General features: G+C 37.3%; 1 protein-coding gene, 1 long non-coding RNA gene and 1 pseudogene across 5 annotated transcripts; 2 read left to right on the top strand and 1 right to left on the bottom strand.

The window, feature by feature from the left end:
- On the top strand, positions 1,172-6,454 carry LOC18610468 (protein IQ-DOMAIN 31). Of its 2 annotated transcripts, none has more exons than XM_018116042.1 (8): positions 1,172-1,298; positions 1,445-1,487; positions 2,034-2,174; positions 2,268-2,558; positions 2,983-3,177; positions 3,375-3,455; positions 4,489-5,491; positions 6,058-6,454. In XM_018116042.1, exons 3-8 carry the CDS (start codon positions 2,085-2,087, stop codon positions 6,087-6,089), a joined length of 1,692 nt encoding a protein of 563 aa, XP_017971531.1. In that variant the 5' UTR covers positions 1,172-1,298; positions 1,445-1,487; positions 2,034-2,084; the 3' UTR covers positions 6,090-6,454. The 2 variants fall into 2 exon arrangements, with proteins under 2 accessions (XP_017971531.1, XP_007046196.2); XM_007046134.2 differs by having other exon boundaries at positions 2,008-2,174.
- LOC18610467 lies at positions 6,686-9,139 on the bottom strand (annotated as a pseudogene).
- Positions 11,157-13,949, top strand: LOC18610466. 3 transcript variants are annotated; one of them, XR_001926366.1, is made up of 3 exons: positions 11,157-11,479; positions 11,706-12,211; positions 13,091-13,949. It is a non-coding gene; the product is annotated as an uncharacterized LOC18610466 (long non-coding RNA). The 3 variants fall into 3 exon arrangements; XR_001926367.1 differs by having other exon boundaries at positions 11,706-13,425; positions 13,758-13,949; XR_001926365.1 differs by having other exon boundaries at positions 11,706-13,949.

Genomic DNA, 15,731 nt, shown 5'->3' with positions numbered 1-15,731 from the left:
TTAATCTTGTTTTGTACCAAAAGAATCTTTAGTTTTATAGATGTCCTAATTAAAAAATTAGCATGCAAGACATAAAGGTCTTTTATTAAAAGTCAATGCGTTTCTTTGGCCTTCAAAAAACTACTAAATATAGAATTTGTTTCTCTATTAAATCTAAGACTTTATAAAATTAAATGTAATTACCACATTAGGTTTTGTACTAAAAGTTCCTTTCGTGGCATCTTGTTAAACAAGCCACATTAAATTTACAATAATTTAAAATAATTAATTTATTTGAATATTTGATTGAATGGGTATATAAGAATTTATAGAATTAAATGGAACTACCACGTTAAATTTTACACTAAAAATCCTTCCATGGCATCTTTCTAAACAAGTCACATTAAAATTACAATCATTTCAAAATAATTAATTTTGTTTGAATATTTGATTAAATGGGTAAAGTACACTTATTCTTTTTGTGGTTTTAACTTTTTCTAATTGATATGTTATCATTTTTTTCTCAATTAATATTGTGTATATATATATATATATATATATATATATATATATATTTTAATTAGCACATTGTGAATAATTTCGATTTTCATAAAAGATTAAGCTGTCAATTTTGTTCAATAAAATTAGAATACTTTCAAATTAAAATTAAGTTATTAGTTTATATTTAAAATATTTTTAAATTTTATAAAATAAAATTAATAATATAATTTTTATGGAGACAAAAGTTTTTCATACGATATTAATTGACAATAAAAAACAAGATATCGCATAAAAATAATTGAAATTATAAGAAATGTAGGTAAAATTTATTTAATAATAAATATATGTATTTTATATTTAAAAAGTTAAATTTGAATTTAAAATTTTAAAATATTTTTTTGAAGTAATGAATTTAACTAGGATTTGATATTTGTAGACATTTTTTTGGATTAAAGTTTTAAAGAAAAAAGACAAAAAAAGTAAATAGGAAATTGAAGCATATTGAGACAGGTCACCAGCAAGGGCAGAGGGACCATGTTATCTCTCCATCGCCACTTTTATGGGGACTTGACAGGGGCCCACTTTTAAACGCCGTCGTTTTCTGGATTTTTGTCAAATTGCAAAAGCCTAGCACTTCTCTTTTGCCTTTTTTTTTGGTTTATCTTTTAAATTTATTTTCCGCAGGCTGTTTTCCTTTCTTTCTGTAGCATTTATTTAACTTCAGTCTCCATAGCAAACTAAAAAATACAAAAAAAAAGAAAAAAAAGAAAAACACTGCTCAAGATTCTCTTCCGAGGAATCCTGGTCGATCTTCAATGGTACATTTCTTTCTTCTTTATTCCTACCGTTGCATTTGCTTCTTTTCATCTTCTTAAGCATGCAAAATGAAGTTGTAAGGAAAAAAAAGGAAGAAAAATTGTTCTTCAGATCTCTGAAAATTTACTGTTTATTTTTCTTTTTGCAGTAATGGAAACTTGCTAAGGCTTTCAAGTTTGCGGCATTTTCAGGTAAAATGCTTTTGATACCTTTTTTTTTTTTTTTATCTTTTTCGGTTTTGCCGACACGCTTGCTTATTGTACGGCCCAGATCTCTTTGTCGCTCTTTTTTTTTTGGTCTTGATTTATTGGCTTTAGTTATATTATTTTGTTTAACTTAAAGTAGATGTGGGCTTTGGTTATTAATCTGTCGTTTTTTTACTTGAGACTGTGAAGTAAAGCTGAATATGACAGTAAAATTGTTGAACTTTGTTTTGTTTTTTGTATTTTATTTGTCTAGGATATTCGGTTTCAGCTTCAGTTGCTATCGGTTTTGTAGATTTGTGTTTTTTTTAAGTAAGAATTTAGTCCTTTCCATCTTACAAGGAAGTAATAATGAGTATGTTGTGTAGAAAAATTGTAACTGCCATTAATTGCAAGCTGTACTGAGATAGTGAGAAGGGTGGTTTTGTTTTTTTAACGCTATGTTTCTAGTTTTATTTATTTTTTAATTAAATGCTTACATGCTATGCTGGAACCTGGATAATACTAGGTGTTTGTTGTGTATGACTTTCGCAGATTTCCAGATTTAGAAACTTGGGATTTTAATTATTTTTGGTTTTAACGGAGATGGGAAAATCCCCTGCAAAATGGATCAAGACCTTGCTTCTTGGGAAGAAATCTTCAAAGTCCAATTTGTCAAAAGGAAGAGAGAAGCTGGTAAGAGAGTACTGGTTATCGTCAAATATTTAAATAGTAGTTGAAAATTGAAAATGCTACATGTTCTAATTTTTGTTTGATTATTACATGCAGAATTCTGCAAATAAAGGAGAGGTATTGGTTTCTTCAAAGGTAACTGTGTCTGACCTATCAGTGGATCCTCCATCAATTTCGGCACCTATTTTGGTGACAAGTGCTAGGAATGTAATGGAGTCCGAGACGGATATACCTACCAAATTGCCAAATGATGGGGGAAATATTCCTTCTGTAAAAGAGGACGGAAGTGATAACGCAATCAGTAATTTGGGTAACCTGGAAGATCCTGAGAGGATTAGGCTTGACCAAGCTGCTGCAAAGGCACAGGCTGCTTTCAGAGGTTATCTGGTAGCTTACTCTCTCTTTAATGGTTACTGTTATTCTTAAAGAGGCGTGTATGATATGAACATGTGTAAGCCATTTACTGCTATAGTCTTCATTTAGTTGTGGGTAAACTCTGCTGATTATCTATGGTACTATCCTAATTTGTGTGTAAGGAGATAGTGTTCTGCTTATTTTGCTTGAGTTGGCATTTGGGTGGTAATATTAGATCCTTCTCACTCTGCATCATACCTTATATTGCAAATTTTGGGTAAGTATGGGTTTGCACAAAGTGTAATGAAAATACAGAATCTGCATTCAACCATTCTATTGTTTGAATGACCTTATACTTGGATTATTATTAACCCTAAAATCATGCAGTTTTATTGATTGATAAAAATTCTTTGCTCTGCTGTTTTACTTTACTGATGACAACATTATATGTTGGAAGGCTCGCCGGGCATTTCGAACCCTCAAGGGCATTATAAGGCTGCAAGCACTTATTCGTGGTCACTTGGTTAGAAGACAAGCTGTTGCTACTTTGTGCTGTACCTGGGGAATTGTTAAGTTCCAGGCACTAGCTCGTGGTCAAAAGGTCAGATGTTCAGATGTTGGGGTTGAAGTGCAGAAAAAACATCTGCTTCTGGTAATTTATTAGATGGACCACTGGATGATGGCTTATCTGTTCTTGCTATTCTGACAAAAATTACTAGAAGCATGTTGCTGCATCTCATAGTTCTTTTTTTGAATGTGAAAGTCCCTATGAGAATAAAGGTGTTTTTATGATTATATTATGCTTCTAAGCTAGCTGTTATTTATTTGTTTAATGATTTTTTGAAACAGGGTTCTAAAAGCTCTGATTCTTACAGAGTAAGCACATCTGCTCAGGTGAAGAATTTATCAAATAATGCTTTTGTTCAAAAGGTATGGTCATTTTCTTTTTTTGTCATTGTATATAGATATCTGTGGCTTTCTGATACTACTATTGGATTCAACTTAGATTTATGCCATAAAGCTATCTAAATGAGAACTTCTGTGCTGATAGAGAATCCACGTTGTTTAGAACATGTTCATGCTTCTTGAATTTCCTGCGTGTGTGCATTAGTTGTCTGACTTCTTTTGTACATTGTTAAGATTTGCTCCTGTTTCCAGTGCTTCAAGCTTGCACTCGTGCTTCTTGATTCTTATAAATGTTTTTTACAAGGTTATACTTTTCTGTTGCAGACATTCTTACTCTTTATTAGTCATAGTTCTTTTACTCTATATGGTAGTTCATGTTTATAACATCAGTACAGTACAGACATTATTCCAATTTTAACTCAACTGTCGTGTAATTAGCTCTATGCCCCATCTTATAGGTAGTTTCTAGATTCCTCCTGTTTGTATCAAAATTTGACCACTGACTTTCACATCTATTGTTTTGGGTCTCCAGCCCCCTCCTCTTTTTTTTTAAGATTGTTTATCTGTTGATTTTCCTTATAAAGTAGTTAATACTCATTATTCTTGTTACAAGTTACTACCTTAAAATGTTCTTTAAGAGGACTTAAATCTTAGGAATTGAATTCAATTTGCTTAGGAGGTGTGACTTGTAGTGGTAATACATATGAGCTATCTGTACAAGCCAAGGTTGCATTGCCTTGTGTTCGAACATAGTGAAATGGTATACCATAAACAAAGGATTCTTATTATTCCAAGTGCTTGAACTTTAGAACATGAGCATAAAAGTATTTCATATGTAACATGTAATACAGCCCTTGGCTCCTTTCTCCAAAATATGTAGAAACTTTGTCAGTGATGAATGTTTTTGATGCATGCTGCTACTTAATTAACTGTTCCAAGCTGAGGGTATATTGTGAATGACAAGAATTATGATGTCTTAACTTCTGGCCATTTTGCTATGTTCTTTTCACTGCTGTTCCAAACTGCATATGTGATTATGCACTTCAATCACTCTCAGCTTCTGGCTTCATTACCTGCTGCATTACCTCTACGACTTCAGTATGGGCCAGAGGAACCTAACTTGCCCTGGCAGTGGCTTCAACGCTGGACAAGGTCACGCTTTTGGGAAGCCCCTTCACAGCCAATTAAGAGTCTGGCCTCAAAGTCTAAGACAAAGGGTGATGCAAATGGGCAAGGAAAGACAAGGAGAAGTGTTCGGAAACTGTCCAATGCAAAAGTTGAAAATGGATCTAGTCGTTCTAATTTGGAGTATGAAAAACCCAAACGTGGTCTGAGGAGAGTTTTCGGAAACACAGCAGATTCAGCTCGGGAACATTCTCAAAATGAGCTTGAGAAGGTTAAGCGCAATTTAAGAAAACTTTCTGACTCTGCAAAGGAGGTTTTTGATAAGTCTGAGGTTGTTAATGAGAAAACAAAGCAGACTCTGAAGAAAACTTCTAGTTCTGATGCTCCTGATGTTTCAGAGCAGGAATCTACTGAGAAGATGATAGATGTGACTGCAACACTCTCAGAACCATCAAATCTTGAGGCAGATCTGAAATTGTCCACATTAGATGCTTCTCCTGATGAGTCTAATATCTCTCCTGCAGTTGACTTGCTACCTGCAGAAAATAATGGTGAAATTGAGAACATGCAGGTAACAGAGGAGTTAAGCTCTAAGGATGAGCAGGTCAGCGACGAGAGCTCAAAAGCAAATCAAAGAAGAGCTTCTTTCCCTGCAAAAATTGATAATCAAGAAGATGGGTTAAATAGCATGCCAAAAGTGCCCAGTTATATGGCACCAACTGAATCTGCAAAAGCTAGACTCAGGGGTCAAGGCTCCCCACGGTTTACCCGTGATGTGGTTGAGAAAAATGGGTTAAACAGGCGATATTCTTTGCCATCTTCAACTACTAACAATCTAAGTTCATTGTCACCACGTGCTCAAAGACTGGTTCAAGTAGCTGGCAAAGGAGCTATCCGCAATGAGAAATCTCTATCATCCTCTAGAGATGCTAATGGTAAGAACAATTCAACACTAGATGTTTTATGCCTTTCATCTGTGTTTTCGGTTTGCTATATCTGTGTTATCTATATGGATATGCCACTTAGTACTTCCCATTCTTTCAGTATAATATGAGAATTCATTCCTGTTGGTGTACTTACATTCATGTCTTTATGTCTAGTTAAGCATGCTCATATGTTGGTAGTGCATGTAATATTTACCATGCAAATTACATTTTGAGTGCACTCTGAGTATGGAATCGAAACCAGATATTCATTTAGTGTCTTTGCTGATTATTTCTGATTTATGAATCCATCTTTTAAGGTGCGCTTTTGATTACACCTAACTTTCCTGCTTGTCCAAGATTTATTTCTGCTACATTCTAAGAAATATATTTGTTTGTTCAAGTCATCTTCATCTCTGATCCTAGTATGAGAGCAAAACTCGCCTGCCACCCATGTGTGTCAGATTTACTTTGATAATTTATGTTATTTAGCTTATTTTCATCAATATTTTTTTTCTCATATTCAAATGACTATTCTGCACCATAACTATCCATTATGGTTGGCTCGGCAATTTCAGATAAGGTTGTCAGAGCTGAGTGGAAGAGGTAACTTTGCACTAGGAAGCATTTTCATTGAAATTGTCATGGAGTTCAAGCAAAGATGCAAACCTACTACAAGGTTCGCTGTATGTTGTCAATTCTGATGTGTGGTTGTAGAACCAGGAGAATTAATCATCTAATCTTTCGTTTGCTTGGTTGTATTTTTAAGTTTCTTTAGCACTTTCAGGAGTGTAGGTGGGTAAATATTCATAGATGTTACAGTTGGTTATTTGGTTTCTTTTGGTTTTTTGTGTTGTATAATTCTTTAGTTCCCCTTTTTACCCTTTTGTATCAGAGTTCAAACATGACAATCTCTTTCCATTTAATATCATGACGAATACAGTGTGCTGATCTGCATATGGAATGCTTTGCTTTTGTCGATGATCCATTATAATCAGTCGATTAATAGGTTTATTGTATGCCTAACCTACTGGTGTGAGCACTGCCATTGTTATCATGCATTCTCGTCTTGACATTGTAGGATGTTATGGCACCTTCAGTGTGATCATAACTGTCAAAGGAACACTGGAGGAAGCCTGAATGCCAAGTTTGGAGGCACTCATGCTCCTTCATGAGAGGTTGGTACTTTTGTTAGCAAAGTTTCACATATTGTCTGTATTACCTAAGACCTAGTCAAATACACATAGATTCATGCTACATGGGCTGATAGGTTGGATGAATTTGATAAGTTTATTTCATAGTACGGCCACAGGTTGAAATAAATGTCGATAGATTTCGGTGGCTTTGCCCCAGGTCATCCCGTAGCCAATGCAAAATGCGTAAAGTGAAGTTCCTGGAGTCCAAGTGGGGTGAAACCTTGCCAGCCAACTGTATATCCATTTCCCACGTAAATGCACCCATAGCTGGCCGATATACCACCATATACCATAGCACCAGTATTATATGTCCACAATATATTCCCTGTGCCAGTGTCGATGGCGTATATAGGCCCATTAGAGGCTACCGACCCAGCAAAAAGGACGCCATTGGCCACCGTAACAGGCCCCTGGGCAGTGTCATTGCTGGGGTTTGCCGTTGACCACACGATTTCTCCTGTATTTGCGTCCAAAGCTACCCATGCTCCTGCTGTTGTTGTTTGGTTAGATGGTGTGAGCATGAAGCTTTGGCGGTCGCTGTTAGCAATATTGGTGTAAACCCCTCTCCCATCTGTGGCTGCACCCCATTGCTCTCCTCCTTCCTTGCCACCTGGTCCTGCTAGCTGTGTGGTTTTCATGTGAAACAGAATCTCTTTAAATTCCCTTTTGACAGTTACTGCCAACTTCAATGTTTTGCATCAGAAAGGCAAAAAGGGTAATCATACTTACATTGGACCAGACTATGTCACCATTGTCGCGGTCTAAGGCCCAGGCAAACCCACTCTTTTGCACTGCAACAGCTACATCACGAATTGTCCCATTAGAATTGATAGTAAGGAGCATGGGAGCCTCGCCAAAGTCTGCATCTAAATTAGGCTCCGGAGGGCAGTCAGGATTGTTAGGAACCAAACATACGAAGTAAAAAATGTCATAGCCCCCCAATTGCCTGGACCATCTGATCCTTCCGGAATCGATATCGATGGCGAGGATCGAATTGTAGTTGATGTCAGGGCCTATGCACTGATCAGGATGACTTGGTTTAGCTGTCTGATTGTTTTGCTGCTCTTGACATTTTAGCACTTCAGCAGGAGCTGTGTAAAGGTTCCCTGTCGCCACATAAACTAACCTCCTGTTTACATCAATAGCAGGGCTGCTTCCCCATACTGCTGCTCCTGCATAACCTCCCGGTCTGCCTCCATTATCTGGCAGCAATAGGTCTTCCATAGGATTGCCCTGGTTCGGAGAGCTAGCCTTACGACACTGCCTCTGAAAGTGCAGCATTGCTCTGGTGGTAATCCCTCCTCCAGGGATGATATTCCGACATAGAACGCCCTACAGGAAAATCGAATATGTAAATAGATAATAAACTTTAGCAAATAAAAAACACTGGAAGGGCAGATTTCTAAAGGTGACTAACCCCATGTAAACTGTTCCGGATCCTGTGATCAGAACCCGGGGTCGAGGGTCTAGTATAGTAGACCAAACAGGTCTCCCATCTGATCGGGAAACAGCAATCACTATGCTGGTCCGTATATCCCTACAATCAAGAGGTCCCCATCAATTGTGGAGGTTGATCTTGAGACTGTTAACATTTGCAAGAACTCCAGTGCCAGTTAGTCCAGTTAGCTGACCAAGATTCTGCTTCCATATTAGAGCACCATTGAATGCATTGACTGCATACAAATATCCATTCCATGACGGGAAGTAGACTACTCCGTAGGCAACTGCTGGAGTTGCTGATATGTCTTTGCCAGCATAGAATGCCCATCATAATGCCAAATTCCTGACCATTGCCGGGTTGAGTAAAAATTCTCCAGAAGCAAACCTCCGGTTAGTCAAGTCACCTCCATGATTTAGCCACTGAGAATTATATAGCAGAATCTTATGCTAGTAAATTAAACATTTGTTGCCGTGCCAAATGCAATGAGATAAATAAAGGCGATATAACAATGGAGATTGAGAAGAATGATCAGACTTACAGCAGCATCTGTAGAATCCATAGCTGCAAAAAAACACATAGCCATGAGAAGAATGACTATGATGCCATTATTTCTGGAAGTCGGGGGTAGTGCATGGCAATGAAAAAAATAGTTTATTGCAGGGATGGGAACTAAGAAGGCTGGTTAAAGGAAGGAAGCAGGATTCAAATAGAAAGGACTTCTATTTATTTATTTCATTTCAGAGTGCTATGCTAGAAAATTTTGGATTGTTACAGCAAATATAGCATGTAAATGGTCACGTTTAAAAGTAAACTGTTCTAGACTGAAGCAAGGCATTCTTAGGCGTTAAAGTGGTTGATCTCTGCTTAGCTGGTAAACAGTTACTTAGTCGAAATTGGTTAGTCGAAATTGGTTAAAAATTCTTTCAGAAAGAACCTCCTTCTATGAATCTCATGTCTCCCGTTTCTTATTGGAAATATACCTTTTTCCCCTTGACTTAGATCATCCATGGCATTTTCTGCCATGTCATGGAGGCCCCTTCTGCATGCGTTACATGCAGATTCTTAAACTGATCATCTGGTCAAATTACCTGGACATAAAATCACTCTGAACGTTTTGAAAGCAAGGAAAGCAAGGGAAGAAGACAAGATTTTGTTCATGGCACGAACATTCATTGATTGTAAATGGGAAAATAAGCTTATCAACGGTGGAGAAAAACTTCAAGAACTCTACCACTAAATCGTGTGTTGTTAGATTCAAGTTCAAATCTATCTTCCCTTTTTACTCCAAATGGAAGTAAAACAAAGCAAAAATTTTGAGCTGGCGGGCTTAAAAGCCTGGTCCCATGGACATTCTACTTGGGAAGTACCCAATACTAAGTTAGCTTCTTAATTAAGCATAATTCCTTGGCAATATCAATCCATTTCTCTCTTCTACTGTTGGCTTAAAGTTGCAGCACCATCATCAGCAAACCGCTGATGGAGGGAGGACAATCAAAGAAAAACAACACTAGAATCAATGATGATCGCATCATCCAACTTCCTGATGGTATTTCTAGGCATCATCTTGTCATTTCTCCCTATAAGGGATGCAGTGAGGAGTGAGGACTAGTATCCTCTCAGCTAGGTGGAGGTTTACATGGACTGCATTAATTTGATCTCTCAAATGTCAACTTTGATGTAAACATGCTAAGGGACACCTGCTTCCCAAGTTATGATTTGTAGTTATTCTTACATGGATGCTTCAAAACAAACTATCAAATTTGATGGAAAGAAGCCAAACTTTCTTAAACTGTGTCAAAATCAATTTTTGCTCCATCTCAGCTCTGACCATAAGTTAGAAAAACAAAAAGTTTGCCTCAAACTAAGTCATTGGCATGCTAAAAATCTTGACAATTGGATCAGCTGTGTTGTTGCAAGAGGGGTCCAGGAAATTGATCTTTGTTTATCAGAAAAGAAGGATTCTGCCTCCAATGATGATGACGTGGATGGAAACCACATTAGAGGAAAATACTATACCTTTAAATTCACTTCTTGATTGATACCAGGCAACGCCAGGCAAACTGACAATCAATAGGGAAAAAAACACAAATTACGGCTCACATCAGTATGAGCTGTCTAGGCAGCAACATAGCAGAATTGATGTTGATTCATCAGAACTTAAAGCTCTAAGTCCAATTTTCACAGTAAGCATTAGCATCCATTGATTTATTCTCAAAAATGATAAGAATGTATAATGATACTATGGCAGCATTCATTGACGTTAGAGTGGAGTTGTCAAGCTTGTGCCATAAGGGCTGCTATGAGAACTCAGAGGTTCTTCGAACATCTTAAAGGTGAAGACCATCCACCTGCGGAACTGCTGATTCCATAAACACCACATATAGTAAAAAACTGTCAACTTGATTCTTGTTAAGTGCTCAATTCTCAATGGATAAGATATTGGCTGCAAAATGCAAGTTTAGTAAAATGTGACTAGGAACAGGAAGTGTCAAAGCCAATGGCATGCAATTTCCTCTCCCCTCATAATTCCAAGAAAAACAGAAATGCCTGACTTAGTGTAAGAAATCCTGAATTCCTGGTGGCTGATGCATGGGATGTAAAGATGATGGCAAAAGCTGGAGACAGAAGATTATCCGCCAACCCTGGTCTTTCTAAACATTGTCAGGTGCCAACAGGAGTTCCCCCAAACACTTCAGTAGGTCAGGTTTCTTCCTATTAAGGGTCCAGGAAACCTCTAGTGAAGTGGTCAGGGGAACTCCAGAGGACAGCTGACTCTCTTTTGTTGTGGTTAATTAGGCAATCTGAAGCCAACCTACTATTCATATAAAAGGCTCTGCATGTTCATCTAGTTTAGAAAAATTGTGGCTTTTTGACAGGTTGGGGAGCCGGTAGATATGAACGAAATCAACATGTGTGGAAATCACTGAAATTGAATCTGGTCAGAATAGTGGGAATTGGGGGAAGATGATAAGGTAGAGAATGTTCTTCAAGTGAGTGGCCATGAGCTCTCCCTATCTATTCCACTCTGTAATCTTGCAAACATCCCCATCTATCATTTTCAGAGACAAAAAAGTGTTGTTTTTCAGGAACAAAGGTTTTATGCAATTTAAAAGGTTGAAGGATTCTTTACATATTGCCTAGAAAAAACACTGCTTCCATATATATCTCCAATTATTTCATATCCGATCGAGCTGTCTCCATGTTTCTGAAGATAAGCAGAAGAGGTCATTACGGATACCAAATGTTGAATGGTGATAGATGAAAAAGCTGACAGAGAATCTAATTTTATGGGCTAAGATTTCATGCGGAATCTGACCACAAAATTCTTCCGAATGATCCATCTTTGCCTGTAAAACTGTCTAGGTACACTACCAGGGGATTTCTCATTGCAAATATTTTGGTATACAAATAAAATATATACTCCTTGGTTCCAATTCCTTGACGATCTTGGTTCTTGAGTGGGTGGATTTGGAATCAGATGAACATTTTCAGAATTTGTTATCTAATTGCCATCTTCTAGAATGCTTGAATTTACATAAATGCTGTCACATATTATCACTCTAAGCTAGAGCATCCTTTTTGTCGACAGCTCAGGTGCTTAAATGTGTATAGACGGGATGAACTGACAGAGTTGCAGATCAATGGCATTGGTCTTGAGACATTGGACTACAAGGGACACATATAAAATTCTCATTTCATTGAGTCCCACATCTAAAAACTGCATTTATCCACTTCACCAATATGACAGTTGGAGACAATGCTCCTTGTTCTACCAATAAGTATAGGTTTCCTATTGATCTTCTACAGAGTGAGACATTGTACTTAAACTACTTCTTCGACTGGAAGGTCAACGCTTGAAAACATCTTTCTTGTAGTTTCACATAATTGAACTCACTTCCTTTTTCATATTTGATTCGGTATGTGTTTTCCATTTCTGACTTGATTTCACAGCTTGGGTTGATTCTGGGGAGGTTACCAACACATTATGATCCTAGAAATTTATTGATCTTAAAAGTTTTCATACCCCAACTTGACCTTTTGTGGATAGCAGATGTTCTCAAGGTTTGTCCATTGATGCAAAAGTTGGAATTACATGTAAGATTTGCCATCAGCTTGCCTTTGTTAGCGCAGTTGTTAATTTCTGCGTCCTTATTTACTATAAGTTGATCTGTAGTGTTAAAAAGGGATAAGGCATTGTTTCATCAAACATAACCTTTTGTGCAAGTTGGATTCATTCATTTAGATGTAGTTCAGACCATATTCAAAAAGTTGTTTAGAAAACTGTGTAAGATTAGGCCTACGAAAGCTGTAGTTCTGAACCCGTTTCTTAGTAGTTATTGATCTCAGTAGCTATTCTAAGCTTAACATTCAATATTAGTGAGCATTACAAGAGTCAAGCAGTAACAGTTTGCCATGCAGTCATTAATGCAGAAAAACAGAAGAGAAGAGAAGAACAAAACAGTAATAGAAGGCAACTGAACCAGATATTGCATTAACTGAAACATATATACAATGATAGTTAAGTGAACAACATTAAGAAACATAACTTTGAATCTGCATTACTTTCACTAAGCAGAGCCTAGATATCAAATCTAAACATGCATTGGAGCATGTCTGACGCTAACCAAGACAGTTGGAAAACCGTCAGAATACAAAACAGCAAAGCATGATCATATTGACATGTGATGAGGCTTGCAGGGTCTTCAATGCAAGTCCCAATTCAACAGATATGACCAATGTAAAAGTTTGAGTTATCAGCAAATTGGATGATCATTCTATATAGGAACAAAGTTTTGGAGAAACAAATTATGGAATCTTCAAATCTAAGATCCATACTCACTACAAGTCCTAGCTAGCCTCTATTGGGTTATTTTCTGAAATGATAAGAATGTAGCCAATTTATGGAGGCATTCAGGTTTTGAACAAGTAATGTCTCATCCTTCCTTGACTATTCTATTTTGGAATGCGTTGCAGCTATGACACTGTGATTATATTGATAGAAATAGAGAAATAAACCGGTTTCCAGCTGCCCTCATGATCATCTCAAGGAATTTCTTATTACTGGTACATATGGTTACGTGACTGAGATTGAGATCGCTGTGTATCTACTGAACAATGCAATAGTGCTTCAGAAGATGGCGTTGGACCCATGTATCAGATCTTATAATGGTCATGGCACTAGCGAAGCTAGAGAAGCTTGTGCCAGATGGGCTGCAATGGGAAGGCAGAGGGTCTTTGAGCATCTGATGAGCATCTGATAGGTGAAGTTCATCCCAGTGTAGAGCTGCTGCTTCTGTGAATACCAATAGGTGAGATTCTGTGTTCATAGATTCTGGTTAATTACTCAATTCTCAATTTGAAAGCATAGACGTGTAAAATGAAAGTTACTATAATGTACTAGTTAATATCAAGTGTCAAAGCCGATGAATTTTTCAGCCAATAATATTTCCTCTTGTATGACTTCCGAAAAAAAATGCAAATAGCCTGGTATAAGATACTGCATCCTGTGACTACTCTGAGATGAGCAACTAAACACTCAAAGGCTTGGAGAGCAACCGTTCCTGATTTTTTGAAATGTGATAGGAGTTATTGATCAAAAGCTGAAGACTAGTAAGACTACCCGCCTTGTCTTTCTAATCAGTGTCAGGTGTCAGCAAGACTTCCTCCAAACACTAGCAGAAGGGTAGAGTCAACCTGACCAAGGGTCAATACGAGGCCAAATGAACTCCATGTGACAGTTGATTCATTTCTCTTTCTTGTTACTCACATAACAAAAAGCAATAGTATTTTTATGAACGCTCGATATGTTCTGAAAGCAGTTTGAATTCTGGCATTTCGGCTGCATGGGGACCATTAGAGATGAGAATAAATCACACATCAAAAGTTACTGAAACAGAATCTGGCAAGAAATGTGGTCATAAGTTCTTCCATACCTTTTCCATAGCAATATGTTGCATACTTCTCTTCTGTCTATTCAATAAAAAAAGAAAAAACATTGCATATCAGCAACAAATGTTGATATTCAACCACTAGCAGAAAGACTATTCTGAGAACCTATATAGTTGATAACAAAGATGGGAGCTTTAATACCTGATCCGACATCAAGACTTTACAAGAAGAAGAATCTAGTATAAATGGAGAGATCTAGAACCAACATCATGAAGTGCCTTTTAAGGATTAAAACCAATGAATCAAAGTGAAAAAAAAGGCTTCCTAGGTTGGACTAGGTGATTACAGTAGCTATCATGTAGCCCTTTCTGAGACAAACACCCTAGTCGTCAAAGTGTGGTTTTGGTAATAATAAAAACGTTAAAACTTGCATATGATGGAATGATGAACATAAAGCATCAAAGCTAAGGATGTAAGTTTTGATGCTCTAGCTGCAATTCTTCTGGGGAGTTTATATGGCACGTGCATGAGTGTGTGTGAGCATTAGGCTCTTACACTTGTATAAAAGACATTGTTGGACCGGGACATGAAACTTGCATCTATCTTGCTGGCTAGCAAGTAAAATTGCATTTGCCAGAAATCCTGATGCATGGAATATTGTCAATAAAGAATCTGTAGAGTAACTTGAAGCTGAAGATCAATGAAAACATCTGCCAAACTTGTCTTTGCAAAACATTGTCAGGCGCCAGCCAGAGTTCCCCCAAACACTTCAGTAGGTCAGGGACCCTCCCTATTATCAAGGGTCCAAAGAAGATCAGCCCCCCAGTGAAGTGATCAGGGGAACTCAAGAGGACAGCTGACTCTCTCTATTTCTTCTGTTGTGGTTTGATGATTAGGCAATAGGTAGCCAACCTCCCTATTTATAGTGAAGGCTCTCTATGTTGCATGTAGTTCAGTAGTTGTGGCCCTTTGGCCGGTTTTGGGTGGCATTAGATATGGAAACAAAATGCAGATATGCATGGGAAGTTACCGAAACTGAATCTAGTCAGAATTGCGGGGATTGGGAACTAAAGATGACGAGATGGAGAATATTCTCTTGAGGTGAGTGGACTTGAGCTCTCCCCACACCTTTTCCACACTTCTGTATTGCCTTCTCTTCTATCCTTTTCATTGTTAGAAAAGTGTTATTCACAGGTAAATAAGCAAAAGGACTCCTGAAGGTTGCCCTTAATCCACTTCGATTTATGTGTCATGAATTGTCCATAAGCTAGGAGTTGTCTCTATGTATGTTTTGAGAAGACAAGACAGAAAACGTTTGTTGTGAATACTACATTTTAATTTACAGCTGCTCTGATTCTATGGGGATGGAAAATGATAAGTAGAGAACAAAAGTATGGCCAGAATTTTATGTGACTTTAGACCTCAAAATCTTCCTAAGAATCCATCTTGTCTGGTATTGTGTCTAGATTCATTTTTCCCAGAAGAGTTATGCTTGCACATTTCTTCCATTTGAATCAAACCAAACAACCAGCAATACTGAAACTAATTGCAAGTCTAACTGCATAATTCAGGTGAGTCTGCAGATATTTCATGAAGCAACCAGGAAAAGGAAGCTAAAAAGAAGTAGATACTATTTGATAGTACTCCTTCAATACTAAGGGTTCCAACTGAAGGTTTTTGCAGATAGTCCTGACATAGTTTGATACACTCAAATATAATGAGAAGT

The sequence above is a fragment of the Theobroma cacao genome, chromosome 2 (assembly GCF_000208745.1).
Source record: "Theobroma cacao cultivar B97-61/B2 chromosome 2, Criollo_cocoa_genome_V2, whole genome shotgun sequence".
Classification (NCBI taxonomy): domain Eukaryota; kingdom Viridiplantae; phylum Streptophyta; class Magnoliopsida; order Malvales; family Malvaceae; genus Theobroma; species Theobroma cacao.
Note: the sequence above shows the minus strand (reverse complement) of the source record. Positions and strands in the feature narration are given on the sequence as shown.

Excerpts from the sequence above, each read along its gene's own strand:
- LOC18610468 (XM_018116042.1), top strand. The coding sequence starts at position 2,085 with ATGGGAAAATCCCCTGCAAAATGGATCAAGACCTTGCTTCTTGGGAAG. Across the intron at positions 2,559-2,982 it reads CTGCTTTCAGAGGTTATCTG|GCTCGCCGGGCATTTCGAAC; the intron begins GTAGCTTACTCT and ends ATATGTTGGAAG. Across the intron at positions 3,456-4,488 it reads ATAATGCTTTTGTTCAAAAG|CTTCTGGCTTCATTACCTGC; the intron begins GTATGGTCATTT and ends AATCACTCTCAG.